We start from the raw sequence: 28,000 nt of genomic DNA, 5'->3' as shown, positions 1-28,000 counted from the left end.
TTTTATCTCTAGCAAAGGAAAAGAACATGAGGAGGGACAATCAGAGCAGTGTATCTGAATTCCTCCTCCTAGGGCTCCCCATCTGGACAGAGAAGCGAGGTATATACTACACTTTTTTCCTGGGCATGTACCTGACCACAGTGCTGGGGAACCTGCTCATCATCCTGCTCATCAGGCTGGACTCTCACCTCCACACTCCCATGTACTTCTTCCTCAGCCATTTGGCCTTCACTGATGTCTCTTTCTCATCAGTCACAGCTCCAAAGATGCTCATGAATATGCAGACACAGAGTCAATCCATCACATATGGTGGATGCATTTCCCAGGTGTATTTTTTCATATTGTTTGGGGGTCTTGACAGCTTCCTTCTCACATCAATGGCCTATGACAGATACGTGGCCATCTGTCACGCCCTCCACTACACCACCATCATGAGTCAGAACCTGTGTTTCCTGCTAGTAACTGTGTCCTGGGTCCTATCTTGCACTAATGCTCTTTTGCACACCCTCCTCCTTGCCCGTCTTTCTTTCTGTGGTGACAACACTCTCCTCCACTTCTTCTGTGACCTCTCCACCTTATTTAAACTGTCCAGCTCAGATACCACAGTCAATGAGCTGGTCATCCTCATCCTGGGAGTGGTAGTTGTTACTCTGCCATTCATATGCATCCTGGTCTCCTATGGCCGCATTGGGGCCACCATCCTTAGAGTCCCCTCCACTAAGGGAATCTGTAAAGCTTTGTCCACATGTGGCTCTCACCTCTCTGTGGTGTCTCTGTACTATGGAGCAATTATTGGACTGTACTTTTTCCCCTCATCCAATAACTCCAATGACAAGGATGTCATTTTGTCTGTATTGTACACTCTGGTCATTCCCATGCTAAATCCCTTTATCTACAGTCTGAGGAATCGGGATATGAAAGGAGCTCTGGGAAGTATATTCAGCATAGGAAAATTTTTGTCATTATGAGCACTGTTTTGCGTGTTAATTGGACATAAGACCTTTTCCATCCTGCACAAGCCACGTGAACATCCTTTCCTCTCTGAATAGCTGCTTTTTACTGAATCTTTGTGTGGCACTCTTTCTTCAGTCTCTGTTTGAGCTTGGACTTAGTTTTCTTCTATGGTTCATTTTTGTTCAGTTTAGAAAGTCTTGGGAAATGTTTACTAAAAATATACCCACATGACTATCTGTTCCTAATTTTTTTTCCCTTTCATATGTTATCCTGCGTCCCACAATCATTTAAAATTTTTATGCAGTTACAGCTTTCAGTCATTTTTGCTTTCCTTTTTTTTTTGTAGTTTACAACTTTTATATGGCAAAGCTTTTCCCTTCTCAAGATAACAAAAATATTCTTCCTGGCAGTTTCATGATTTTATTTTTGTGTTTAATTTTGTAATACATTTGAAATTTATTTTTATGAATGACATTAATTAGATATTGACTTTTATTTTTATTTCTAATTTCTTATCAATTGTCCAAATTTTGGTTTCAGTTATGCTTACAGCATTTTGGTACGTCACTTTCTTTTCCTTAAATTGAACGGACCTGGCCACAAATTGAAATGGCATGGTTTTCTGTAAAAGACCAGGAAAATTGTCCAGATAGGACTGGTACTGGCCCCAAGTAGTGAACTCAAACTTGATTGTAGCCCTCTGTGTCCCTGGATGGCCAGTTGGTTGTGAAGCATGGAAGTGAGAACAGAGATTTTAAAGTGGCTTTCCAAGTGGTGACATGATTATGGGTTATCAGTCCAATCTGATAAGAGGGTTCAGCCTTTCAGGGTGTGGGACTAAGAATGTCTAGTAGGAATATCAGGAAATCTAGGCAACCTGAATTGAACTCAGGCAGGACTGAGTGTAGATTAAGCCAAATATATCTGAATTTTAAAAAAAGTACTTCCCTGCCCCAAGTTCATGAATATAGCGTCTTATGTTTCCATCTGAAATGGTAAAGTTTTGTCTTCATTTCTTGAGAAACTAACTCTGCTCAAGGCAAACATAGCTAATTTCATTGCTATAAGCTGATACCTGTGACAAATATTTCCATATCCATTATTTCATTTAATCTTAGTATGTGGTATAAAGGAGGGAATTCATATTAAGAGAGGTTTATTAAGTTGCCCAGTGCCACTAAACTAGCAATATTAAGTGGGGTTGGTACTCAACTACTCAATGTGTGAGGTCAAATCTTGAATCCTTTAAATAATTTGAATATGTTTCAAACTTGAGTAATATTTTTACCCATTTTACTTGGAAATTTTATTTAAACTTTAAAACAATATTAAAGTAGCATACAAACGAGCATATATAACATTTATACAGTTTAAATACATATGTGGATGTATTATATATATATATAGTATGCTGTATGTGTATACATATACATGTATATGTGTTTATATACATGCATATAATCACACTTTACAGAAAATTACAGATATATTCACTTAACAATATCTGGGCTTAACTAGTAGAAAACTAGCAATATTGTTAAGCCCCTTGTGCCTCCTCCTCAATTGCATCTTGCTCCGCTCTGGAAAAAACCCAGTATCTTGAATATTTCCAATGTTCTCTTACTTTTCTTCAAAGTTTTAACACTTCTATGTTGATCCTTCAATTTTCCCTGCTCTAGAATTGCATATAAATGGGATAATACTATATTTATTCTTCTAGGCTTTGCTTTTGTTGTCTAATACTGTCCTTGTGAAATTCATCCATACTGTATAATATTGCACTGTGAGGCTATAACACACTTATCTGTTCTATTTTATATGGCTATTTTGGTGGTTTTTGGAATTTTGCTATTACAAACAGTGCTGCTATAAATATTCTTCTACATCATCTAGTGCATATATGCAAGAGATTCTGTCAATTCTATACCCAGAAGAAGAATTACTGGATTGCAGGCATGTGTATGTTCAACTTAACTATCACTGCTAAGCTCTTCTGTAAAATACTCATACCAAGAAGCCTGTGTGAAAAGGCTACACACTGTAAGATTTCAACAATATGACAATCTGGAGAAGGCAAACTATATAGATGGCAAAAAGATCAGTGGTTACTAGGGGTTCAGGGCTTGAGGGGAGAAGGATAAATAGGTAGAACAAAGGGGATTTTTAGGGCAGTGACACTATTCTATATGATGCTGTAACAGCGGATACATGTCATTATGTATTTGTCAAAAACCAAAAAAGGGGCACAACATGAAGAGTGAATTCTAATGGTAACTATGGACTTTAGTTAATAATACGTCAATGATAGTTCAGTTTTAACAAATGTACCACATGGATGTAAGATGTTAATAATAGAGGAACTGAGTAGGGGTAGGGGAGAAATATATGGAAACTTTCTGCTCAATTTTTCTGTAAACCTAAAACTTCTATAAGAAATAAAGTCTACTAATTTTTTAAAAGTTATACTAATTTACATCTCCACCGCCGGAGTATGAGAGTTCCTATTACTTTGCTACAACACTTGGTATTGAAAGATTTCGTCATTTTTCCAATTCTGGTGAATAGAAAAATATCTCCTTGTGGTTTAACTATTTCCCTGATGATTAATGAGGTAGCGCATCTTAGCTCATGTTTATTGGATATTTGTGACAGAGATGGCTGGCTGTCCACCAAAATTTCATGACCTCCTTCCCATGTGTGAAATCATCACTGGAAGGCTCGTTTTCTGCTATTCAAGGTTGTAGGTGCGTGACATGTTCTCCATGGTGGACGAGAATGTATGTTATTTTCAGGCTAGAATTTTTTTTTTTAATTGATGTTTTAATGGTTTCTAACATTGTGAAATTTTGGGTTGTACATTTTTGTTTGTCCATCACCACATATATGACTCCCTTCACCCCTTGTGCCCACCCCCCACCCCCACTGCCCTGGTAGCCACAGTCCAGTTTTCTCTGTCCATGTGTTGGTTTATGTTTCACATATGAGTGAGATCATACAGTGTTTGTCTTTCTCTTTCTGGCTTATTTCACTTAACATAATACGCTCCAGGCCCATCCATGTTGTTGCAAATGGGACGATTTTGTCTTTTTTTATGGCTGAGTAGTATTCAATTTTATATATATACCACATTTTCTTAATCCAATCGTCAGTCGAGGGACACTTCAGTTGCTTCCACTTCTTGGCTATGGTGAATAATGCTGCAATGAACATAGGGGTGCATAAGCCTCTTTGGATTGTTGATTTCAGGTGCATTGGATAGATTCCCAGTAGTGTGATGGCTGGATCATAGGGCATCTCTATTTTTAATTCTTTGAGGAATCTCCATACCGTTTTCCATAGAGGCTGCACCAATTTGCATTCCCACCAGCTGTGTATGAGGGTTCCTGTTTCTCCACATCCTCTCCAACATTTGTTGTTTTTTGTCTTGTTGATTATAGCCATTCTAACAGGTGTGAGGTGGTATCTTAGTGTTGTTTTGATTTGCATTTCCCTGATGATTAGTGATGTTGAGCATCTTTTCATGTGCCTATTGGCCATCTGTATATCTTCCTTGGAGAAATGTCTGTTCATTTCCTCTGCCCATTTTTTGATCGGGTTGTTTGTTTTTTTGTTGTTCAATTGTGTGAGTTCTTTATATATTATGGAGATCAACCCCTTGTCAGATATATGTTTTGCAAATATTCTCTCCCAACTGGTTGGTTGTCTGTTCATCTTGATTCTGGTTTCATTTGTCTTATAAAAGCTCTTTAATCTGATAAAGTCCCACTTGTTTATTTTTTCTTTAGTTTCCCTAGTCTGGGTAGGCATGTCATCCGAAAAGATTCCTTTAAAACCAATGTCAAATAGCGTGTTGCCTATATTTTCTTCTATGAGTTTTATAGTTTCAGGTCTCACCTTCAGGTCTTTGATCCATTTTGAGTTAATTTTTGTGAATGGCGATAGCACATGGTCCACTTTCATTCTTTTGCATGTGGCTGTCCAGTTTTCCCAACACCATTTATTGAAGAGACTTTCCTTTCTCCATTGCATGTTCTTAGCACCTTTGTCGAAAATTAGCTGTCTGTATATGTGTGGTTTTATTTCTGGGCTTTCAATTCTGTTCCATTGATCTGTGTGTCTGTTTTTGTACCAGTACCATGCTGTTTTGATTACTATTGCTTTGTAGTATGTTTTGAAGTCAGGAATTGTGATGCCTCCTGCTTTGTTCTTTTTCTTTAGGATTTCTTTAGCTATTCGGGGTCTTTTGTTGCCCCATATAAATTTTAGTATTCTTTTTTCTATTTCTGTGAAGAATGACATTGGGATTCTGATTGGGATTGCATTGAATCTGTAGATTGCTTTAGGTAATATAGACATTTTAACTATGTTTATTCTTCCAATCCACGTGCATGGGATATCTTTCCATTTCTTTATGTCATCATGGATTTCCCTCAATAATGTCTTGTAGTTCTCATTGTATAGGTCCTTCACCTCCTTGGTAAGATTTATTCCTAGGTATTTTATTCTTTTTGATGCAATTGTAAATGGTATTATCTTTTTGAGCTCTCTTTCTGTTAGTTCATTATTAGCATATAGAAATGCAACTGATTTTTGTAGATTGATTTTGTACCCTGCAACTTTGCTGTAGTTGTTGATTGTTTCTAATAGTTTTCCAACAGATTCTTTAGGGTTTTCTATATATACAATCATGTCATCTGCAAATAGTGAGAGTTTCACTTCTTCGTTACCTATTTGGATTCCTTTTATTCCTTTTTCTTGCCTAATTGCTCTGGCCAAAACCTCCAGTACTATGTTGAACAGGAGTGGTGAGAGTGGGCAGCCCTGCCTCGTTCCTGTTTTCAGAGGAATGGCTTTCAGTCTTTCCCCATTGAGTATGATGTTAGCTGTGGGTTTGTCATATATGGCCTTTATTATGTTGAGATACTTTCCTTCTATTCCCGTTTTATTGAGAGTTTTTATCATAAATGGATTTGTGTCTTGTCAAATGCCTTCTCTGCGTCTATTGAGATGATCATGTGGTTTTTATTCTTTGTTTTGTTGATGTGATGTATCACGCTGATTGATTTGCGGATGTTGAACCATCCCTGCATCCCTGGTATAAATCTCACTTGATCATGGTGTATGATCTTTTTAATGTATTGTTGTATTAGGTTTGCCAATATTTTGTTGAGGATTTTTGCATCAATGTTCATCAGCGATATTGGCCTGTAATTTTCTTTCTTTGTATTGTCTTTGTCTGGTTTTGGTATCAGGGTGATGTTGGCCTCATAGAATGATTTAGGAAGTGTTCCATCTTCCTCTATTTTTTGGAATAGTTTGAGGAGGATGGGTATTAAATCTTCTTTGAATGTTTGGTAAAATTCACTGGAGAAGCCATCTGGTCCTGGACTTTTATTTTTTGGGAGGTTTTTGATTACTATTTCAATCTCTTTACTTGTTATTGGTCTATTCAGATTCTCCATTTCTTCTTGGTTCAATTTTGGGAGGTTGTATAAGTCTAAGAATTTATCCATTTCTTCTAGATTGTCCAATTTGTTGGCATATAATTTCTCATAGTATTCTCTTATAATCCTCTGTATTTCCATGGTATCCGTTATATTTTCTCCTCTTTCATTTCTAATTTTATTTACTTGAGCCTTTTCTCTTTTTTTCTTAGTAAGCCTGGCTAAGGGTTTGTCTATTTTGTTTATCTTCTCGAAGAACCAACTCTTTGTTTCATTAATCCTTTCTACTGTTTTTGGTCTCAATATCATTTATTTCTGCTCTGATTTTTATTATTTCTCTCCTTCTGCTGGCTTTGGGCTTTGTTTGTTCTTCTTTTTCTAGTTCTGTTAGGTGTAATTTAAGGTTGCCTATTAGGGCTTTTTCTTGTTTGTTAAGGTGGGCTTGTATCACTATGAGTTTCCCTCTCAGGACCGCTTTTGCTGCATCCCATATGGTTTGATATGGCATGTTATCATTTCCGTTTGTTTCCAGATAGTTTTTGATTTCTCCTTTAATTTCATCAATGATCCATTGGTTGTTCAGTAGCATGTTGTTTAATCTCCACATTTTTGTCACTTTACCAGTTTTTTTTTCATGGTTCATTTCCAGTTTCATAGCCTTATGGTCTGAAAAGATGCTTGTTATGATTTCAATCTTCTTAAATTTATTGAGGCTTGCTTTGTTTCCCAACATATGGTCTATCCTAGAGAATGTTCCATGCGCACTTGAGAAGAATGTGTAGTCAGCTGTTTTTGGATGGAGTGCTTCAGGCTAGAATTTTAAGAAGAGTGTGTGTCTTCTCCTCTATTATCTGGAAACAAATTACCTGCTTCCCTGAGAGAGAATTGAACCTGGTCTCTGAATTACTACATAGTGAAATGCCACAACCCATGCTGGACCATTACAGCAGCCATCAATATCCTTCTTGATACAAAATTTGCTTTTTGAGATACATGATTATTTCTTTTCCCTGCTTTTTCATTGGGTTCTTTCTTTTTTATTTATTATACTGTAAGACAGACTTCACATAATCTGTAAATAAAGACTTTTTCAGTTGTATATATTGCGAATGATTTCCATTATTGGAAGCTTGTTACTTTTGTTTTTACTATCTATTAATGTCTTAATTTTAATGTGATTAAAATTAATGCATTATTTTATGATTTGACTTCTTGACTTTAATATGCTTCCTTGAGAAAGTCACCTTGAAAATCGCGATCATTCTGTTTTAAAGGCAACAAAGAAGGGATTTGACATCAGGAAAAGTGCAGAGGCTGAGAAAGGGTGGACTCAAGATTTCTTGTCAGAGGAGCATCTTGACTTTGCATAAATCGTAGGAATACTTCAGTGGACTCCCCTCTTGCCGAATTTGCTATGGATAACTCAGCATTATGTGAGTCCACCCTGTACTCTTGCTCAAAGGATAGAGATGTTAAGCAAACTAACCTAGAAGACTTATACCATACTATACTGTCAGTGTCAGGCAAATGTCCTTTAAACTTAGAGATATTAATATCAATTCAACACACACACATACAAACACATTATGACTAACAGCTCATATGTGCAAGGCATGGTCCAGAGCCTGGGGGAAGTTTGTGACCTTGGGAAATAGAAGGCAATTGAGTCTCTAGACTGAAACCCATGTTCCTGACCTAATGAACACACTGTGATAAGAAATTGAGCTAGATGTCATCAGAATAGAATGACAGAATATCAATAGTTTATGCTTTGTTAACAACTCAACCAGATCCAGTTTTTATAGCAGTTTTAAGATTTCCATCCCTGATAGGGTTTTATACTGATATTGGCTAGTAAATCAAGTGCTTTCAGTGTGATTTAAAAAATATATATCTGGGCTGAGAAGTCAAGATGGTGGTGTAGGCAGACTCTGAACTTGCCTTCTCCCGCGGACACAGCCAATTTACAACTACTCTTGGAAAAATTACCCCTGAGAGAGAACTGAAAACCGGACATGAGGACCTCCTGCAACAAACGCCAATCCTGATTGAGATGGAAGAGGCAGAAACTCCCTTCTGGAGAGAAAAAACACTGCCTTCACAAGCCGTTGCACTTCACGGCCACGTGGGAGCAGCCGAACTGTACACAGCCTCCCTGGAGGAGTAGGGCCTGAGCCAGGGACCGTGCCCTCTATAGATACTTTTTTGGATCCAGCACAATTGAGACGAGTGGTATAATAGCTGACTTTGCCTGCTACTAAAACATTGGGAAGTACCCCAGAAAAGCTGGTACACAAAGAAATTAAAACCGGCTCTTAAAGGGCCCATGCCAAACTCACTTGTTTCAGAAAGCAACCTAAAATCAGAAGAAAGAAAGGTGCACAACCCTTTGGGGAAAAGAGACTCACCTAATAGGCTCTGAGTGCATCTTGGTGAGAGGTGACACCTCTCCAGGGACTGGGACATTGGCAGCAGCCATTGTTGTGGCCTGGTGTGGGACTGCTGACACAGACACCATTGGAGTTCTCCCTGGGACCTGTTAGCCCAGGGTCTGCCCCACCCACTGCAGCACCAATTTAATCCAGATCAGCCAGGGCATGCAGCCCACCTTAGGGACTGGCCACACCCAATAACAAGCCCTCGGGCAACTTTTGGGGCTGCTAAGGGAGCTGCCTGGATTGTCCACAGCCTGGTGTCTGTGTCAGCTTCTGTAGGGCAGGCTATGTGCAAGGAGCTGGTGGAGAGTGTGGGGCGGTGGTGGAGTGTGTGGGGATCCCGCCTTGGAGAGACTGGGTCCACTTCAGGAAGCTTGGGCGCACGTATGGAGCAGGATTGTGTTGACCGTGTGTGTGGACCTGTGGGTGGTGGGCTTGTCAGCCGCAGAAGACTTGTGCTTCTCAAAGAGCAACATAGGGAGTTGGCCCCACCTCCCAAAGCCTGAAACATTTGGGGGCTCCCATGCCTGAGGACAGTCCCACCTGGCTGCAATCCTCAGAGAGCAGAATAAGAGACATAAGCCTGGAGGCTTATAGCAATTGTACGTCCTTGAGCCTAAAAACCTGCCATGCTGGGGGCCTACTCACGTAATAGAAATACAGCAATAGGAATGTGCTATTAGACCTTGCAGCCAACAGTGCTGGGACACCCCACGCCCGAAAAAGAGACTGAAGTGCCTACAACAACTACAAGCAGATGAGCATTACAACAGCTGGCCAGGGGCATAGCTCAGCCTCCCTGGGCACCTACATGAAGAACAACCCCACCACAACAGAAGGACACATGTAGCACACACAGGGGTCACTCCTGGAACATTTGCAACTGGAGAGGAGAGGGGAGCACACTGACAGGCCTCTTAAGGCATCACTTACATCAAGTCACCTCTCCGAGAGCAGGAGACATAGTAGACATACCTAATACATAGACTGAAGTGCAGGGAAAGAGGCAAAATGAGGAGGAAAAGGAATACATTCCAAGTAAGAGAACAGGACAAAACCCCAGAAAAGGAACTAAGTGAAACAGAAATGAGCAACCTACCCGACAGAGAGTTCAAACAAAGAGTGTTGAGGATGCTCACTGATCTTGGGAGAAGAATGGATGAACTCAGTGAGAATGTCAACAAAGAAATGGAAGATATAAAAAAGAACACTTCAGAAATAAGAATACATACTGGAAATGAAAAATTCACTAGAGGGACTCAAAAGCAGAGTAGAGGATACAGAAGAACGGACCTGCGAGCTGGACGAAAGACTAGAAGAAATCACCCAAGCTGAACAGATAAAAGAAAAAAGAAGTAAAAAGAGTGAAGATAGTCTAAGAGACATCTGGGACAACACCAAGCACACTAACATCCGTGTTTTAGGTGTCCCAGAAGGAGAAGAGCTAGACAAAAGGGCAGAGAATCTATTTGAAGAAATAATAGCTGAAAACATCCCTAACCTGAGGAAGAAAACAGACATCCAGGTACAGGAAGCACAGAGAGCACCAAACAAGATAAACCCAAAGAGGCCCAGCCAAAACACATCATAATTAAAATGTCCAGAATTAAATATAAAGAGAGAATCCTAAAAGCCTCGAAAGAAAGACAAGTTACATACATGGAAACCCCATAAGGCTATCAGCTGACTTCTCAACATAAACATTACAGGCTAGAAGAGAGTGACATGATATATTTAAAGTGCTAAAAGGAAAAAACCTACAGCCAAGAATACTCTACTCAGCAAGGTTATCACTCAAAATGGAAGGAGAGATAATAAGTTTTCCTGACAAGCAAAAATTAAAGGCGTTTGTCACCAAGAAACTAGTACTACAAGAAATGCTACAGAGAATTATTTAAGGGGAAAAAAGAAGACCACAAATACGCAATATTATCTATTTCCATGATAAGAGGGTAATGGATACAAATGCACAAAAAAGAGGTTAGATAGGATATCAAAACAAAATGTGGGAGGAAGGGAGGTAAAGAGTAGAGCTTTCAGACAGAGGTCAAATTAAAGAGACTATCAACTTAATATAGACTGCTATATACGTAGGTTACTATATATAAATGCCATGGTAATCACAAACCAGAAACCTATAATAAATACACAAAAAACCAAGAGAAATGAACTCAAACATAATACCATAGAAAGCCATCAAACCACAATGGAAGAGAGCAAGAGAAGAAGAAAGGAACAGAGAAGAACTACTAAGACACCAAGAAAAAAAGTTAAAAAATGGGAGTAAGTACATACTTATCAATAGCTACTTTAAACGTCAATGGACTCAATGCTCCAATTAAAATTTGTAAGGTGGCTGATTGGATAAAAAAACAAGACCCATATATATACTGCATACAAGAGACACATTTCAGACTTAAAGACACTCACAAACTGAAAGTGAAGGGATGGAAAAAGATACTCCATGCAAATGGCAATCAAAAGAAAGCTGGGGTAGCAATACTCATATCAGACAAAATAGACTTTAAAACAAAAACTGTAAAAAGAGACAAAGAAGTGCATTACATAATGATCAAGGGAAAATCCAACAAGAGGATATAACACTTGTAAATATCTATGCACCCAACGCAGGAGCACCTAAATATATAAAGCAATTATTAACATACATAAAAAGAGAAATAGACAGTAACACAATAATAGTAGGGGAATTAAAGTCTCCACTTATAGCAACAGGTAGATCATCCAAACAGATCAATAAGGAAACATCGGCCTTGTATGACACACTAGAAGAGATGGACCTAGTAGATATATACAGAACATTCCATCGAAAAACTGAAGAATACACATTCTTTTCAAATGCACATGGAACATTCTCCAGGATTGATCACATATTAGGCCACAAAACACGTCTCCATAAATTTGGGAAGATTGAAATAATACCAAGTATCTTTTCTGATCACAACGGTATGAAACTAGAAATCAACTATAAGAAGAAAATCAGAAAAGCCACAAATATGTGGAGATTAAACAATATGCTACTGAGCACGATTGAGTCATCAAAGGAGAAATCAAAAAATACCTGGAGACAAATGAAAATGAAAATACGACATGCTAGAATTTATGGGATACAGCAAAAGCAGTTCTAAGAGGAAGTTTATAGCAATAGAGGCCTATCTCAACAAACAAGAAAAATATCAAATAAACAATCTAAAAATGCACCTGAAGGAACTGGAAAAAGAAGAACAAAAAAAGTCCAAAATCAGTAGAAGAAGGGAAATAATAAAAATCAGAGCAGAAATAAATGAAATGGAGACTACAAAAAAATAGAAAAAATTAATATAAGCAAGAGCCAGTTCTTTGAAAAGATAAACAAAATTGACAAACTTTTAGCTAGACTCACCAAGAAAAAAAGAGAGAAGGCACAAATAAGTTAATTCAGAGATGAAAGGGGGGAAATTACAACAGACACCTCAGAAATACAAAATATTGTAAGAGAATACTATGAAAAGCTGTATGCCAACCAATTCTACAATCTGGAAAAAATGAATAAATTCTTAGAATCATACAACTTTCCAAAACTAGATCAAAAAGAAATAGAGAATTTGAATAGATCAATCACCAGTAAAGCGATCGAGACTGTAATCAAAAATCTCCCTCAAAATAAAAGTCCAGGACCAGACGGATTCCCTGGTGAATTCTACCAAACATTCAAAGAAGACTTAACACATATCTTTCTCAAACTCTTCCAAAAAAGTGGGGAGGGGGGAAGCTCCCTAACTCGTTCTACGAAGCCGACATTACCCTGATACCAAAACCAGAAAAGGACAACACAAAAAAAAGAAAATTACAGGCCAATATCACCAATGAACATCGATGCAAAAGCCTCAACAAAATACTACCAAATCACATACAACAATACATTAAAAAGATTATACACCATGATCAAGTGGGATTTATTCCAGGTATTCAGGGATGGTACAACATTTGCAAATCCATCAATGTAATACACCACATTAATAAAATGAAGCATAAAAATCACATGATCATCTCAATAGATACAGAGAAAGCATTTGGCAAGTTACAGCATCCATTTATGATAAAAACTCTGAATCAAATGGGTTAGAAGGAAAGTACCTCAACATAATAAAGGCCATATATAACAAACCCACAGCTAATATCATCCTCAATGGTGAAAAACTGAAATCTATCCCTCTAAGAACAGGAACCAGACAAGGATGCTCACTCTCACCACTCCTAATTAACATAGCATTGGAAGTCCTAGCCAGAGCAATCAGGCAAGAAAAAGAAATAAAAGGGATCCAAATTGGAAAGTAAGAAGTGAAATTGTCACTATTTGCAGATGACATGATTTTATATATAGAAAACCCGAAATAATTCACCAAAAAACTTTTAGAAGTAATAAATGAATACGGTAAAGTTGCAGGATACAAAATCAACACACAAAAATCAGTTGCATTTCTATACACTACCAACAATGTAGCAGAAAGAGAAATTAAGAATACAATCCCATTTACAATTGCAACAAAAAGAATAAAATACCTAGGAAAAAACTTAACCAAAGAGGTGAAAGATCTGTACACTGAAAACTATAAAACCTTGCTGAAAGAAATTGAACAAGACACAAAGAAATGGAAAGACATTCCATGATTTTTGATTGGGAGAATTTACATAATTAAGATGTCCATATTTCCTAAAGCAATCTATAGATTCAATGCCATTCCTATCAAAGGTCCAACAACATTTTTCTCAGAAATAGAAAAAAGAATCCTAAAATTTATATGGAACAACAACAAAGACCCCGAATAGCTAACGGAATCCTGAGAAAAAAGAACAAAGCTGGAGATATCACACTCCCTGATTTCAAAATATACTACAAAGCTATAGTAACCAAATAACATGGTACTGGCAGAAAAACTGACACACATATCAATGGAATAGAATCGAAAGCCCAGAAATAAATCCACACATCTATGGACAGCTAGTCTTCGACAAAGGAGCCAAGAACATACAATGGAGAAGGGAAAGTCTCTTCAACAAATGGTGTTGGGAAAACTGGACAGCCACATGCAAAAAATGAAAGTAGACCCTTACCTTACACCATACACAAAAATTAACTCAAAATGGATTAAAGACTTGACTGTAAGACCTGAAACAATGAAACTTGTGGAAGAAAATATAGGCAGTATGCTCTTCAACGCCGGTCTTAGCAACATATTTTCAAGCACCATGTCTGATGGGGAAAGAGAAATGATAGAAAAAATAAACAAATGGGACTACATCAAACTAAAAAGCTTCTGCAGAGCAAAGGAAACCATCAACAAAATGAAAAAACAACCTAACAATTGGGAGAAGATATTTGCAAACCATATATCTGATAAGGGGTTAATCTCCAAAATATATAAAGAACTGATGCCTCTCAACAACAAAAAAACTAACAACCCAATTAAAAAATGGGCAAAAGACCTGAAGAGACATTTCTCCAAAGAAGGTAAATAGATGGACAATAGGCACATGAAAAGATGCTCAGCATCATTAATTATCAGGGAGATATAAATCAAAACAACAATGAGATATGACCTCATGCCTGTCAGAATGGCTATATTTAACAAGAGAGGAAACAAGTGTTGGAGAGGATGTGGACAGAAGGGAACTCTTATAAACTGCTGGTGGGAGTGCAAACTGGTGCAGCCACTATGGAAAACAGTATGGAGATTCCTCAAAAAATTAAGGATAGAACTACGATATGATCCAGCTATTCCACTGCTGGATATTTATCCAAAGAACTTGAAAACACCAATGCATAAGGATACATGCACCCTTGTGTTCATTGCAGCGTTATTCACAATAGCCAAGATGTGGAAGCAACCTAAGTGCCCATCAAGGGACGAATGGGTAAAGAAGATGTGGTATTTATACACAATGGAATACTACTCAGCCATAAGAAACGATGAAATCCAGCCATTCGTGACAACATGGATGGACATTGAGGGTGTTATGCAAAGTGAAATAAGTCAGAGGGAGAATGTCAAATACCGTATGATCTCACTCATTAAGCAGTAGATAATAACAACAACAAACAAACACATAGGGACAGAGATTGGATTGGTGGTTACCAGAGGGGAACAGGGGAGGGAGGAGGGTAAAAGGGATAATTAGGCACATGTGTGTGGTGATGGATTGTAATTAGTATTTGGGTGGTGAACATGATGTAATCTATGCAGAAATAGAAGTATAATGATGTACACCTGAAATTTATACAATGTTATAAACCAATGTTACCACAATAAGCCAAAAAAATATATATATATATATCTGAATTTTTGAAAAGAAAAAAAAATGACTTCCTTGTCTCATGTACATAAAAATAGTGTGCTATATTTTAATGCAAAATTTTAAAACATTGCCCTCTGTCCTTGAAAGTTCTTGAAATACATGAAGTTGATATTTTTATGTAGTGTGAGATAGAGATTCATTTTAATGTTTCTTCATATGAATAATAAAGTTTTTTTTAATTAATTAAGTTTAAAGGGTGTATTTTTTCTCCTCTACTCTGCAATAGATATCCTTGACTGAAAATGAAATTATCAGTTAGGTAATTTCATCTGTACTCCAAAAAATAGATGAAGATAAATGATGGGTAATCTTTAAGTAGAAGTGTATCTGTAAGGATTTGTTCCGGAGAGTAGAACAAAAGTGCTTGCATATAACACTGGGGACAAGTTGGAATGAGCAGGGGAACAGAGGTCAGGCAATTTGCTCTTGAAGATTAAAAAAGCTAAAATTAAAGATTTCATCATGGAGCATGAAATAGATAGTTTCAAAAGTTTAATGGGTAGGAGCTGCAAATCTCAGGAATGACTGAAATACTCTGCCAAATGTCTCAGGCTGCAGCAGTCATGCAGGTGGCTCTCAGGACCTCAATGGGAAACTACTGTGCATCTCACTTCTGCCTATATTTCTGGCTATAACTACCTCCAGAGAGTAATGGCTTCTCCTCTTCTGCCTTCTAAATCTCTCATGAGTTTCGCTCATTGGAAAATATTAAACATGAACTATACAGAAAAGAACAGTCTGGAAAATGTAGTTTCCCCCTCACCAGTGCAATGCTGCAGAAGTCTTAGAAGTGAACAATGATGATGCTAAGTTAACAACTGACAATCTAGTATAGGACATAAGGACAAGAAAGGCGGATTGGGTAGGAGGCTAAGAGAGTGCCCATATGCAAGTCCCAGGAACAGGATGAGGGATGCATGGGACAGAGCCAAAACATAATTCTATTCCATAATTCCAATTCTCTCTCTCTCCTCTCCCATTTCATCTTTCATAATGTTCTCACTCTTATAAAAGATAGGGATATATATAAAACTCTCTATATGGTCTTTTGAAGCTTCTCCCACTAAGCTTGAAGTGAGGAGCAAAGCACCCCCTCTCTGTTGGGAGGATTTGGGTTTCACTGTGCAGCTTTCTGAAAAACAGAACAAAAACAAAAAGAAAAACAAAAAACACCACTTTACAAGAACCTCTCATCTCCAGGTCTAAGCACGTTTTAGAACCACATCTAGGTTGGGAGGCTCAAGAGTGATGAAATAGATTACTGGGCACTTCCTATAAAAATCCTCATTTTGTGTCTTACAACTCACTTTGGTATCTGGTGTCAATCAAATCTTGGTGCCTCAGTTGAAACTTCCAGTTCAACATCTTGACACATGCTGCTCCCTCTTCCAGTTGGCAACAGGATAAGACAGATTTGTTAAGTCTCAGGTAAAGCAACCCCTTATTTGGGAAACTTTTCATATCCTCTGCCACTAGGCTGAGCTAATTATTCCTCTAAGGGCACAGCATTCCATGTAAACAATTACAGTCCTTGGTTGAACTTTTCTGGAGTCAGCCAGCCAATATTGAAACCTTTCCTTAACTAATTGTGATTTTAAGGCATTCTTCAGCTCTTTGAGACTGAGTTTTCCCAATACATCTCTTAGGATTGTTGTCAGGATTAAAGTACATGATTTTAATGCATATTAAGCTTTTTGACCGGTACCTGAGACAACAGAGGTGACATTTATTTTGTTGCTGAATATCTATATGTGTTTGGGGAGAAAGAAAGTGTGAGCTGTATTCCTGAAGGACAAGAAAACAGTGTGTTAATTATTATATAAGGAAAGTAAAATTTAATATGTTCCCCCTGCAAGTTCTAGAAGGGCTCAGGGTGCCTGGATTCCAGGGTGCCTGGGTGAAGAAGAAACCATATTGTCACCAAAATGGAAAATTCTTTAGAAAAGGTGATGTGAAAGGCTAGACACATTGTATAACAACTTTAATATTTGGGGAAGGGCCAGCACTGATGTCTTCCATTGAATGATACCAGCCAAAATGACATCATAGCATCCTCAAAGTATTTTACAATCCCTGTTATCCAGGAAAAGAACAAATTAAGCCATATAAAACATATCACATTTTACTACTCCCTCAGATAGTTGCAAGAATAATGTCAGCAAAGATTTCTGAGGAACAGCTGTGGAAGGAAGACAAGAGAGCTATATTTTCAATAATTTGTATTTGCATATTATTGTGTAAATAAGATCATATGTGTGTTTTGAAAAAAAGGTAAGTTTTAAAAGAAAGGAATAATATGCTTTCTTACTCAAGAGTTTTCTCAAGGCCCCTTACATGTCTTTATTTCCAGGCTATAAATAAAGAGATTCAACATAGGAGTGACCACTACGTACATCAACAAAGCAAACGTGTTATCGTTGTTGGTGTTGTTGGATAAGGGAAGAAAATATAGACCAATAATTGTCCCATAGTAGAGAGTCACTACTGAGAGATGAGATCCACAAGTGCACAAGGCTTTGCAGATGCCCTGAGTAGACAGAACCCAGAGGATGGTGGCCCCTCTGTGGCCATAAGAAACCAGGATGCATAAGAATGGAAGCATAGTGGCAGTTAATCCTGCAGTAAAGATTACCAATTAGTTGAGGGAAGTATCTGAGCAGGACAATTTGAGCACTGCTGCAAGGTCACAGAAGAAGTGGCAGACAGTGTGGTCAGCACAGAAGGACAGCCAAGCCAGGAGGACGGTGTCCAAAAGAGCATAAGCACAAGCAATGAGCCAGGACCAGGCCACCAGTATGACACAAACGCTCTGACTCATGATGGTAGTATAATGGAGAGGGTGACAGATGGCCACATATCTGTCATAGGCCATTGGAGTAATGAGGAAACTGTCCAGATCAGCAAAAATTATGAAAAAATATGTCTGTGAAATGCACCCTGCGTAGGTGATGGTTTTGTACTAAGTCTGCATGTTCTTCAGCATCTCTGGGACAGTGACAGACGAGAAAATAATATCAGTGAAGGCCAAGTGACTGAGGAAGAAGTACATGGGGGCGTGGAGGTGAGAGTCCAGCCTGATGAGCAGGATGATGAGCAGGTTCCCCAGCACCATGGTCAGGTACATGCCCAGGAACAAGGCAAAGAATACATTCTGCTGTTCAGGCCTGATGGGGAGCCCCAGGAGGATGCACTGGGGCACGCTGCTCTGGTTCTCCCTCCTCATACTGATATATCAGCTGGAGGGGCCTGCTGGGGAAAGTTGAAGGGAAAAGGAATGTCTCAGGATAAAAAAACGATAATTGTGGCATAACATAATAGAGATGTTCTTTCAATTTAGGGAATTTTTTTCATCCTTATTTTCTTATATTTGATGCATATTTTGCTGGATAAAAGCAGAAAAAGTGTAGGTTTAGGATATACAGCCACTTTCTTTATCAATCTGTTCCCGGTCTCTGTAAATGATAACACTAGCAGTTAATGTTTATTAAACACTGTCCTCACGTGCTGTTCCAAGGGCGGACGTGTAGCAACTGATTCAACAGTTTTAAGTATATTAACTAGGCAGGTACTATTATTATTTCCACTTTTCAGATGGGATAGCTGAAGCAGACAGTCTCACAGTCACTGAGGCAAGAAGAGGAGAAACTGGGATTTGGGCCCAAGCATTTTGATTTCAGAGTTTGGTCTCTGGAAGCAGAACAAATTATTTGACATCAGAAATCTCACTGTCCTTTGGAATTTTGTGTGTAATGATCTCTTGAATTCTGTACCCTCTGCTTGTCCACACAGCCCAGATTATTTCTAATTTGTTCATTGCTTATAGACCCAGAATCTATTGCAATTAACACATACACAGTATAAATTTGTTCATCAAATATTAAGATATCGCATCCAAATTAAATTCATCATTGCAGAGTCTTCAAGAAACTTACATCGGGTCTTGCTCAAGGCTCAAGTTTAACCCTAATAATTCTGTGGTCTCATGTTATTTAGTTGCCGCATGGCCTTGTATTCAAAGAAGTACAATCTAAAAGCCAAACATAATTTTTAAAAGGAATTATAATGTTTAGTGTCTCTGAAATAACCCATATGAAATTTGTTTCCTAACCCAAATCAATATTTATCAAAATAATCATATATTTTTTAAAAGAAGCTACAACATATCAATGCTGATTATAAAGATATATTGATGACAATAGATAATGTATTTTTACAAAGATAAATGGATAAAACAGTGGAGGAAAATCAAGAACCTAGAAACAGACGCGTTTATAATGAGGACTTGGCCTCACCATCACTTTATCAGCTGCATTCAGAAGACAACCAGGTACCAGTCCTGGTTCCTCCACCCTCAACTGAGTGAAAGGAACAGTGTAATTATGAACCATCTTAATCTAGTAGGCGAAAATTCATGCTAAATGATAACTTTCAATGACTACGGCCAAAGTAGCCAGTCCCTATACTGTCTGGAATCAGAAATCAAATCAGAATATTTAGGAATTCTTTACCGTTAGGTGTCCCAGAAACGGGTGAAAAATAGTTTGCTAATTATTCTTAGAGGGCAGAAGCCTTTCTGCACAGATTACAGCACCTTGGACCCAATCCTGACCCCACAATCTTCACAGATTGTGGAAAATGAGTGATGAAACACTCTCTCTAATTTTCTTGAGATTCTTCAGATTTTCTGGGTCCATTTTTCTTGGGGGGAAATGCAGAACTATGGCTGTTTGGTGTGATTTCCAGAACAACATTGAGCCTTCCATATCCCTACCCAAAACACCACCCTCAATAGACTGCTGGTACTGAAATTCTTTCAGTAAGAGGAAAAAGGCTTTAAAGTCTCAACTATAGATTAGGTTTAAAAGTAAGTATACCTGGGAGGGAGAGCCCTCTGGCCAGCACTCTCACTAACGTGGAATGGTTGGGAGCTGTTCATATCTGGGGACCAGGTTTGGATGGCAGAACAAGGGCACTGACCTCCTCAGACAAAGTTAGGAGGGGAGAGGATTGCGGATTATAAGCAGAACGAAAACAGAGGCTGCGGACACTAAGAACAAATTTACTGTCTTTCCAGTTTGGCTGAGGTGATTGCTATAGGGCTAGAAATAGTTGCATTGTTAATAAAATCTGATTTAACACTTAATTTGCACTGGGTGCTTTTCAAATACTGTTCAATTTTTCCCACAACAGTTCAACATAGGCATTCTGATCCTCATTTTACAGAGGAGAAAGCTGGGACTCAGTGATGAAACTTGCCCAATGTTATACCACTAGTATACAGTGAACCTGGGATTTGATCCCAGGTCTATCTGGCTTCAGAGACTGTATTCTTCCCACTATGTTACATGTCTTTGTTCACTATATCCTCAAGCAAGACAGTCATTGCTGCCTGAGAGCACTCAAGAATTTCAGGAAATAAATCAAGAAGTTTGAGGATGAATGAAAATCTATGGCTTCAAGATATGTGCCTAGATGGTAATATCAATAATAATGATAAAAATAAAATTATATAACAGTCACTCACTAATTACATATTTACTGTGTGAATAATATAGACCAGCTGCTGTGACATGTACTTTATATCATATCAGCCTAACAGGACCACAAAAATAGCATTATTCTCATTTAACCAGTTGGAAACTAGGGCTTAGAGAGTGTAACTAATTTACCTAAAATAATTCAGCATGGAAATGATGGACGGATCATTCAATCCAAGATTCATCTGATTTCAAATCCATGTTCCTAAGCACCATGCTATATTGCCTCCAGCAGAGCAAGATTTGATGAGAAAGAGACATCAGGATATGTGCTTCTCATTAAAGAGACGAAGACAGTAACTGGAATGTCCACCAAAGCCTTTGGAGGGATGCATTGCCTTAGTCCTTAATCAGATGATCAGAAATGAATAGAGAGACTAGGATATCAGCTACTGGGTTTACAAAGACAGCTGTTCTTAAAGTGAATTTCTCAGGGCTCCAGGACGAAAGCAGTTCAGACCCTGGTCAATGTTTTTGATGGACTACCTAATTTCTATCAATAAGGGAAAGGTTGAGGCAATTACAGTACACATCCATTGGAAGTAGTATTACATAGCCAATAGAATGAGTTCATGAAAAGCTCATGATATAACTTTTAAAGGAATATAATAGAAAATTACGTATAGACATGGTTACAATTATTTGGAAAAATGCCAATTATTATTATTATTTTTATCCCTGTAAGGTTGTGCTTATAGCTTGGATGCAGGCCAGATATTCAGCAAAACTGTAAAAGAGGTAACATTTTCGTAGAGAAAAAAGCACAAACCCCATGGAATTATAATTATTGTGTCCACATAAGTTATTTGAGGGGATACAACAAAATTATCTAAAGTACCTGGGACAAATCTGCAAGATTTTGAAGCAGATCACACACACGCGCACACACACACACGCACACATGTTGCTAAGCAAAGTCTACAACCTAGGTTGAGAGTGAAAAATTAAAATACTATCAGCTCTGGAGTATGAACTAATTTTTCATTTTCTCTCCAAAAGACTTAGAGCGAGGAGAAGGAGAAAAGTCACAAGCTCAACCCTGTAGTGGGGAGGAGGTACACTCTTTTTCACCAGATCCCTACAATGTTCAAGGTGTCAATTTTTACCAGCCAGGTAGGAAACCCAGGGGACCCAGGCCACAAATTTCTAGTGAGGGACAATTTGGGAGTAATTATTGCATTTCCCTTAACCATTCCCAGGAGAGATGTGCCATTACCAGGTACTAAAGACAGCCAACACCTTTGAGAATATAAATAAGAACTTTTATTATTTGCAGATTCATTTAGTTCTAAAGAATTTTCACATTTATGAGTTCATTTAATACTCATAATAATTTTAGCAAGATAGTATTTTTCTCATTTTATTTTGTTTGAGCATGGGTCAAAAGAAAATGGCCAAATGAAGATTCAAACCCAAACACACTAACTTAAAACCTAAAGCCTAATTCCATTGCACCATGATGCCTCCCTGGTAATAGTGGGCTCTGTATCATATGGACTTCTTCCTTCCCTATTTCAATCTGGATAGTTGCCACTAATCACTAGGGAATAAAAACACTTATCAAGGAATACTTGGGCTGCTGTTTCTCAGAAATAGAATTTTTTTCTTCCTAAAGAAACACTTGAATGCATGCAGGGATTTTGTTTTTTTTGACAGTTATAACACATAATAGTTGACACATACTCAGGGCTCAAAATATATTCTTTAACCATAAGAATGAGTGTGAGAAGCCTTTGGATACCTGTTCCATCCACACTGGCAAATATGGAGAAGAGACAAAGAATCAAGTGGAGGAGAGACAGCATTTTATTCATTATTTTTTTCAATAATTTATTCATTCTTTTGCTCATTCATAAAAATATTGTGTACGTACTATGTGGCAAGGATTTTGTGAGTACTGTGAGTAAATAGTTTAAAAAACAGGTTTTTTTCTTTAAAAGAGCTGCCAATCTAGTGAGTAGGATATAAAAGACAGTGTGTGTCAAATGCTGTAATTAAGGTGAGTGCTGAGTGCTATGGGAGTATGAAGGAGGGGTGTCAAACCCAAATTTAAGGGGTCAAGCAAGGTAGGCTTGTAGGAAGTTACATTTAAGCAGAGACCTGAGACAATCAAAATAAGTAAAATGTGACATGGACAGCATAAAGGCAGATATTTGGAGGGGAGAAAAAGAGAGCAACAAGAAAACACCTGAAGAAGAGAAAGGATAACAAATTTGGAAAGCTGTAATTAGGAAAATGAGAATAGCTGAAATGTACACTTAAATAGGGGAAGAAGTTCAGGATAAAGCCAGAGAAATTAGCAGGAGTAAATCACGCAGAACCTTGGAAACCATGCTGAACAATTTGCACTTTATCCAAAAGGAAAGGGAGAGCCATAGAAGGATTTGATCAGAATATTGACAGTGTCATAATAAAAACTACCACTATAGGTAAAGAATGGATAATGAGCATGTGTTTGCAATGAGTGGAGGAAATGTTGGCAGGACAGGAATAGAGTGGTTGGATGCAAGTCCATAAGCAAGGATACTAGTTAGGAAGTGATCACAGTAACTTAGGCAATAGATTATGGAGTCTGTCTAAGAGAGAGAATGGAGTTGGAGAGAACTATATGGATTTCAGTCTCCTTCAGAGTCAAAGTCTAAAAGATGTCATAATTTTGATGTTAGGTGATTTTGACAAAACTATATAAAATGAGGAAAATGTAGGAGTTAAAAACCTCTCTAAACTTATGGCTTGGCAAGCGCAGTGTATGCTTGTGCTATTTACTGAGATAGGAGACATAGAAGGAGAAACAGGTTTGAGAAGTTTTTAACACACTTGAGTATGCAGTACCTATGGCTCATCCATGAGAAGAAATTCAGAAGGCAGGTGGATATGTTTTGGATAGAGATAGAAATTCATGGGTCATAAACATAGAAGAGGATGAGAATGCCTAAACAAAAATGAGATGAATAAGGAAAGCTGAGGAAAGAGAACAAGAATGGAATGGAGAGAAAGAAGGGAGGAGAAGAGGGATGAGGGAAATAAAAGCAAGGGAGGGGAAGAGAACAGGGCTGAGGACAGATCATAAGGAACATTGACAATTAAGGAAATGACAGAGAAAGTGTGTTCCAAAAAAGACATCGAAGAACAACCAGAGATATAGAAGGACGATATAAAAATATGGGACCGTGGCAGCTAACAGAAGATAAGGTTAAGTATTGAAAATCACCCACTGAATTTAGTAATAAGAAAAATTTTGGTGATGTAACCAGGAGTAATGTCAGTGAGTGGTGGGAACAGAATCTAGATTACAGTGGATTGAGGAATAAATGGAAAGTAGCAATTGCAGAAGGTGACTAATTAGATTGATCCAACATTGAAACTTTACTAGTTGGGTGGGATGGAAGGCCATTGTGGTAAAGACTTGGGCAAATTGGTAAGAGAGTAATAAACCATGAGAGCCAACTTGGGGAGGTAATAGAGTGAAGATGAAACAAATTGGGGGGAAAAATTGACAGTATCAGAAACTGGATAGATTTATGAGGCCAAAGATCCTGCATAATGCGTACAGTGGAAAGAGAGAGCAAAAATTTAACGTTTACATTTAATATTTCATAGATAAAGCAATTTCAGTTTTCATAATATGGCCAGGGGATGAGATGCCTAAAGTGCAATGGTGGTCAAGGTCATTGAAGATGAGATCAAAGAATAAATATGCTATGTTGTTGAATAGTTCATTCATGCAAATACTGAAGGCACCCAAGTTAATAGCTAATTTGCAGAGGAGAAGTAAACTAATTCAGGTGCCAAAGCTGTAAGAAAATAGAGTCATTGGAGTGTGGTAGTTGGTGGTGTGCGCTTTGACATATAACAGTTTCTACTCTTTGCCTAATACGGAAAAAGCTTTATGCAGAAAGATGTCTAATTACAGCATAATTTTAAAAGATAAGAATTAGTTACAGCCTATTTTCCATCAATAAAGGAAGAGTTAAAGCAGCTATGGTACATATCTATTGGAAGTCATATTACATAACCATTAAAATGATGTTTATGAAAGCTTATGATAATTTTTGAAAGAATATAAGAGAAAATTGTATATAGGCATGTTTACAACTATTCACAAACATGCTGATTATCATTTTTTTAAAACCTGGAAGAATGTGCTCCAAAATATTAACAGAAGCTATATTTTGTTGTTGGGAGTAGAAGCATTTATGTGTTTTAAAATATTTATTTGCCTTAATATTCATATAACTATGCATTTCTTATATAAATAACGAAAACAGTAGATAATTTTGTGAACCACTGCTGATTCTCGTGGGAAAGATTGGTCTCAATAAAAGCCCGTATACTTTGTATCCACTCTCATAGATTCATCTACTTCTTTTTGCCCAAAATACTCTTTGTCTCTGAACTTTAATTCTTACTCCTTTAGGCCCCTGGCAACCAACTAAACCATTCACCAATGCCCAAGAATCCATGTATATTCCTATCCCATGCCATTTACACAAACGTATGACTAGGTGTACTGCTCAAATGCTTTCTGAACAGGGAGGATTTCCCTGTATCACTGTAGTTCACAGCCACACTGATCTGACCTGAATTAGAACTGCAGTCAATTTTCAGCTCCCACAAACATATATAGCTGACCCATGAATCAAGATCAGGATTTTTTCCCTTTATCGTTTGGTTGTATGGAACCCCTCATGAGGCCATAGGTGTGAACTGAGGGAGAGATATCAATGCAATGTAGTTAGATGATATACGGGTCCAGGTCACCAGTTTTTGAAATTTACTTTTGCTTTCCAGACCTACTGAGGTTTAGTGTCAAACTTGGTGTTGTGTCTAACTGATCTTGTGACTTTTTGTCTGGCAATACTCACCTCCAGTCACTTGATGTCACCTGGTTAGGCACTCAGTCTCTACTAAGGCCAAGTAATTTGCTAGCACCTTCAGAAACACTGCATTGCAACTCTTCTAATGGAGTTTGCCAGAGGTTCCGTAAGGTGCCATTATCTACCACAGATACCTTGAGCACCATGGATCCTGCCAACTTAGGTGATACAATTAGCAGGGTCACTTGTGCCATAAACTGCATCAGCTGCAGAGGCCTCTATTGAGCTAGATCCTAATTAAAACTGGCCATCTATCAAATCACTTGACAAATTGGTTGGAGCAGTATTCCAGGTATTGTATGTGCTGTCTCCAAAATCTGAAGAGCCCTACCAAATGCTATGGAAGGTGCAATAACTTTTTCTTTGCTTTCCAGTTAGAATCCAATTGTTCTTTTGCTTTCTAGCCCAATGTAAGCTCCTCTGTGACCCTCTAACCCTTGCTGGCAGACACAGGTCTTTCTTCTATCTACAGTATGTGAGACCTTAATCCAAAGTGTCTCCATCCTGACTCACTGTATTTCAATCTGTCCAAACTCACCACACATACCATTGTCTGTGCCTTGCTGTCTACCACTCTGTACTGCTTGCTTACATAGCTTCCTGTGTCTAGTATCTGAGCTCCCTACATCCTCTATCCAACTCTTTTTGTCTTTTTGACCTACTTATTTTCCTCCTCCACATAGTTTCCCTTCCCAGTACACCAAGTGTCTGGTGTGTCGTTCCCAGGGAATCATGTATCTCTAGCCAATCTAGCTTATGGCCCACTTTGAGTTTGCTACACATCTACTGGCCAATATTCTGGTAACTTCTCTGGCTTTTGCCTGGAATGTTAACCATGGGACATGTACTAGAATTCAACAACGATGAGTTGACAGAGTTTTCTGAGTCCTTCTGCTCCAAGGTATACAAAGTAGTGACATTAATACAGGTCATCACAGCTAGAAAGAAGGTGCCCAGATATAGGCTTCACTATATCTACCACCTCTTAAACCCAGATATCAAAAGGCTGAAATAAACTCTCAAAGATTATTATTTCAAGCTATAAATACTTCTTTGTCTTATATACCTCACCCCTAAGAATCACAAACGCCACAATAAATGATCATTTTATTCAAAGGCTCAATTTCAAAGAACATGAAGCTTTTCAATTTTAAGAGTCAATTTTTCTGGATGTATGTGCCAACTATTTCCTATTTGCAAGTTTATTTTCTTTGTGGGGTTTTTTGGTCTGTTTTGTCTTCCTTCTTCCCTCCCTTCCTCTTTCCTTTCCTTCTTTCCTCCCTCCCTCCCTCCCTTCTTTCCTTCCTTCTTTCCTACCTTCCTTCCTTCCTACTTTCTTCATTCTTCCCTTCATTCGTCTCTTCAACCAAGGGGATGTTCAAAGTGTTGTCTACATGTGGCTCCCATCTCTCTGTGGTGTGTTTGTATTATGGGGCAATATTTGGGCAGTCCGTTTCCGAACATTAAGTAATTTCTTTGGCAAGGACATCATCGTGGCTCTCTTGTACATGGTGGTCACACCTATGTTGAACCCCTTTATCTACAGCCTTAGGAACAGGGACGCGAAAGAGGCCCTTGGTAAACTCTTCAGTAGAGCAACATTTTTCTCACAGTGACATCATCTTTTATGTAAATCAGAAACCTATTTTTGTTAGTCTTATGTATTTGATTTTCCATCTGAATATGTCTCAAGACTTTTATCTCTCCAAGCCCTATGACAACTGATGGCATGTTGGATGTACTTGGTAAATATTTGTTGACAAGAATTTCATTCTCTTATTAACAATACTTTCCATTACAAATAACTTTTGATCAGCAAATGCCAAATTAATTTTGTTACTTATTTATGCAACTTGGGAGCATAAATAATACTATAATATACAGCTTGGTTATCTTTATTTGAAGAGAGTTTTGGAGACTCTTAATTTTGGCCCATAATCTCAGGCTTTAACACATCCCAGAATCTAAAGAATTAACTATATTATTTCACTACACTCTCTTACGCAGACTAAATGGGTTTTCTTTTTGTCTTTATGAGTCTACTTAAATCAAAGAATTCACTACCTGTCACTTAAACAAGAGGAAATGTATTACTCTCTGCTCATGGTAGAAAATGTTACAACAAGAACTCTGAAGATGGGAGGCCCTGTTGGAGATCAAGACTCCCCAGGAAATCCCCCTTTGCCAACAGCATGCGGTTAAAATTGCTTAGCCCCCATACACAATCATTAATGAAAGCATGCTTCATGCTAGCCTACTCTGTAAATACAACCAAATTATAGTGCAAACTCCCTGAAAGCTTCATTGCTTTCCTACAAATGGGACTCCAGACTCAGCCCTGATTATCCTTCTTGGACGTCGTGCTTTCCCAAAAGAAAAAAGAAAGCAAAGCTTCTCAA

General features: G+C 38.0%; 1 protein-coding gene and 1 pseudogene across 1 annotated transcript; one reads left to right on the top strand and one right to left on the bottom strand.

Annotated features, from left to right (window-relative positions):
* Window positions 1–26: 26 nt before the first annotated feature.
* LOC101388916 (olfactory receptor 1J21-like) lies at window positions 27–27,217 on the top strand. The gene is made up of 2 exons (XM_014781936.2): window positions 27–814; window positions 27,064–27,217. Exons 1-2 carry the CDS (start codon window positions 27–29, stop codon window positions 27,215–27,217), a joined length of 942 nt encoding a protein of 313 aa, XP_014637422.2.
* LOC106800143 (olfactory receptor 1J1-like) lies at window positions 17,389–18,455 on the bottom strand (annotated as a pseudogene).
* Window positions 27,218–28,000: the final 783 nt, after the last annotated feature.

This window comes from Ceratotherium simum, chromosome 29 (assembly GCF_057802395.1).
Source record: "Ceratotherium simum simum isolate JZ-2026a chromosome 29, ASM5780239v1, whole genome shotgun sequence".
Taxonomy (NCBI): domain Eukaryota; kingdom Metazoa; phylum Chordata; class Mammalia; order Perissodactyla; family Rhinocerotidae; genus Ceratotherium; species Ceratotherium simum.
This window is presented reverse-complemented; position numbering and strand designations above follow the sequence as displayed.